The following is a 3,805-nucleotide window of genomic DNA, read 5'->3' as shown; positions in this document are numbered from 1 at the left end:
ATCTATAATATATATAAATGTATATATGTATATATTATAAATATATCTTTTAGTTTATATATATATATATATGTATATATATACATTTTATATATATATATATATATATATATGTATATATATATATAATATATAATATATATATTTATATGTTTATATACAAGTACATACATACATACGTACATGCATATATATATATTTATATTTAATATATATATATATATATATGTATATGAGTAAAGCATGTTGACATAATTATACGAATATATATATATATATATATATTATGCATTACTCATATATATATATTGTATAAATGTATTACTCGTATATATTTGTATATATATATATATGAGTAAAGCATGTATACATAATCATTCGAATATATATATGTATATATATATATAGATAGTTAATTAGACAGATATATGTCTATATATATTTATTGATATATATATATATATCTCAATATATCTGTGCATCTATAATTCTGTATATCTATATATATATTATATATATATATATATATATATTATATTATATATATATATATATATATATATATATATCTAAACTATATATACATCTAAAAATCTATAGCTTTAAACATATCTATATCTTTTAACTATATCGTTATCATCAACTGTTTATATGTACTTATATCTATATATCCATATGTAAATCTGGTTTTATTTTTCATCTATACTGATATCTTTTTCGTCCTGTTATTTCGTGTTTGTCTTTGTATTCATCTATATCCCTTTGTATATCCGTATGTGTATCCGTATTTTTGTCAGATTTTCTCATCGATATATGTCATTAGGTATGTTTGTTACTTATATATCTCCCTTTCTGCAATACCTTATGGGTACAGAGTGTATCATCATGGTAATCTATCTCTATCGGTCACTCGAGCATTTTACATGGTTGTTCATTCTATGTTTGGTTCTGCGAATGCAACTCTCGGACTATCAGTGCGTTTCGTTTGCCTTAGTGTGAGCGACTCCCTTTTTTCTCCGCACCCACACCTGTCTTTAGATATCCGTGGTCGTGCTGTGACATCACTGTTCAGTACCACAGGGTTGCGCTGTGTGGCCGTGCTAGTACAAGCGCTTGTTACATTTAATTGCAGTTGACATACTTGTACGGGCTCGTTGGTTCAGACCTAAGCTCAATAGCTAGGTATCTTCTTGTTTTATATTCTACGGCCATACACCATGTACCCACACATATTGATAGGCACGCATGTCCCATTCTCATATGCTCTGTCACGCACTGGTGCTTTAGCAATTTACAACTAACCGATTTCATCGGATGCATCGGTTGCCGATTATGTGCAATTCTGACTGTGTCTCATCGCGAATATTAATTAATTGAAACGCGACGAATGAAATCAAAAATATCGAGCCCGTATCTCAACTAACATTCCGGTCCGTGTTTGGGTTGCATAGAACGCTCTAGATGAACACGATGAGGAGGCCTCAGAGTTCGTTTCTGCCGCTGGTAAGTAAATAGATGGGATGTTTCACAGAGTGTAGTCGAGTTGGTTGCGGAGCCTGTGTGTAAACTGAATACAGTTGTCTGTTCATAGTCTGTGAAATCATCTGTGAGTGATTATTCGGTGTGAAGTGTTGGTGTGGTGTAGCGCCTGTGAGATTTCGATGCCATGCATAGGTACAGGCCTATGTTTGTGGTTGACAATGTCGACCACAAAGCTTGATTGTACCAAAAATCAATACTTTCAATTCTTCTTAAGCTTGTTTTGGTGTTTTTCTTCTTCTCTTTCTTCTTGCCGTACTATAGATGCAGTAGACAGCGGCGTCAACGAAGAACGCGTCACCACACATTATCTGACCAAGTACGAGAGGGCGAGAGTGTTAGGAGCACGTGCGTTACAAATAAGGTGAGTTGTATGTTGAGCATATGTTCGTGTCAAAGAGTTAGTTTGTAAATTGCAACAAATGTGATAGGTATACCAGCAATAGATTACTGGACTATATCTACACACCTATATATATATATATATATATATATATATATATATATATATATGCGGTGTGTGAGTATGTATGTATGTATGTATGTAACCATAAATACACACACACACACACATATATGTATATATATAAATATGTATATATATAAATATATATATATGTATGTATATATAATTATAAATATAAATATACATATATATATATGTATACACACACATATATATATATATATATATATATATATATGTGTGTGTGTGTGTGTATATGTATATGTATATGTATGTACATATACATATATGTATTATATATATATAATTATGTGTATATGTGTATATGCATGGAGATACGTATGCGTATGTGTACCTGTACGCGTACCTGTATATGTATGTTCGTATGTGTAAATATCGGTAGTCAATAGAAGGCAGTTGGAAAATGATTTTAATTTCCTTGGTTCGCTTTCCCCTTGTGTCATCGTGTCTTAATTAAATATCGCAGCAGTTGACTAACCACTACAATTCGCTATGATTTCTCAGTATGAATGCGCCGGTTATGGTCGAACTACAAGGAGAGTCTGATCCACTACAAATAGCTATGAAGGAACTTACAGGTATGCAATACGCAGTGGAGTGGGCGCGCCCTCTACATATGTAGAGGATGTTCAACAGAAATGATGCGATTCTGTGTGTAGCTGTGTTATTTAATGATATCGCATGGGTGGGACTGTATTCGGGTGTGTATATAGACACGTGCACACAGCTTGCGCTTGAGCCGCCTAGGGAATGCACGGAGAAACACCAGACAGGCTTATACCAAGCTATCGTTGTAGCGCACTGCCGCGACGCCGATGACATAGCTACGCCGTGAGTCGCTGTATTACCATTACTACAAGTGGCCTGATTCTATCAACACTTCTGATTTTGTAGACGGTTTCTGTGGGTCAGTAACAATGTGGGGAGGGTATCCTCCACTGCGGTCAACTCAATTGATTTCTTTTTTGGAACACCGTCCCTTTGCAGAAAAGCTCATCCCGATTATAATCAGGCGATACCTTCCCGATGGCAGTTTCGAGGACTGGTCCGTCAACGATCTTATCCAGTCCTAGAAAGCTAATACCCAACATAAATCCTAAAATGGCATATTCCGTAAAAGGGACCGCACCCGCCGCATGCCTTGGTAACGACTGTACATACAAAAGAAGCTCACATAAACCAAATAATCATTCTGAAAACCTGGCGCAAAATCTTCAACCGTGTTATATCGAAGCTCAGCGTGGTCTCGAGGACAGTAAAAGTGCTTTTAGAGCGTTTTCGACAGGACATGAATTTTAGAGTGGCGGCAATGGTATACATTAGAAAGGAGGGTATTGTGTTGGTGCAATGACCCGTGAATGAATTGGTATCTGTATAGCTGAGCATGGTGGTGTTATGCATCAGAAAGGAGTGTATTGTGTTAGTGCAATGGCCCGTGAATGAAATGGTATCTGTATAGCTGAGCATGGTGGTGTTATGCATCAGAAAGGAGTGTAATGTGTTAGTGCAATGACCCGTAAATGAATTGGCATCTGTATAGCTGAGCATGGTCTCCCCCTTTTGCGCGTGGCACTTTCTACTTGCTGAGACACAAACCAGGCTGCTTACATCAAGGATCAGGTCCATGGTTTGTATCTGTTATATTTATTATACATCAAGGATCTGGTCCATGGGTTGTATCTCTTATATTTATTATACATCAAGGATCTGGTCCATGGCTTGCATCTCTTATATTTATTATACATCAAGGATCTGGTCCATGGGTTGTATCGCTTATAT

General features: G+C 35.3%; 1 protein-coding gene across 1 annotated transcript; it reads left to right on the top strand.

Moving 5' to 3' along the window:
• Positions 1-885: 885 nt before the first annotated feature.
• On the top strand, positions 886-3,178 carry SARC_11304 (DNA-directed RNA polymerase I, II, and III subunit RPABC2; the record flags this gene model as incomplete). The annotated part of the gene is made up of 5 exons (XM_014294614.1): positions 886-888; positions 1,452-1,503; positions 1,804-1,903; positions 2,531-2,604; positions 3,014-3,178. The coding sequence occupies 5 exons, from the start codon at positions 886-888 to the stop codon at positions 3,097-3,099; spliced, it is 315 nt and encodes a 104-aa protein (XP_014150089.1). The 3' UTR covers positions 3,100-3,178.
• Positions 3,179-3,805: the final 627 nt, after the last annotated feature.

The sequence above is a fragment of the Sphaeroforma arctica genome (assembly GCF_001186125.1).
Source record: "Sphaeroforma arctica JP610 unplaced genomic scaffold supercont1.1617, whole genome shotgun sequence".
In the NCBI taxonomy this organism is placed as follows: Eukaryota; class Ichthyosporea; order Ichthyophonida; genus Sphaeroforma; species Sphaeroforma arctica.
This window is presented reverse-complemented; position numbering and strand designations above follow the sequence as displayed.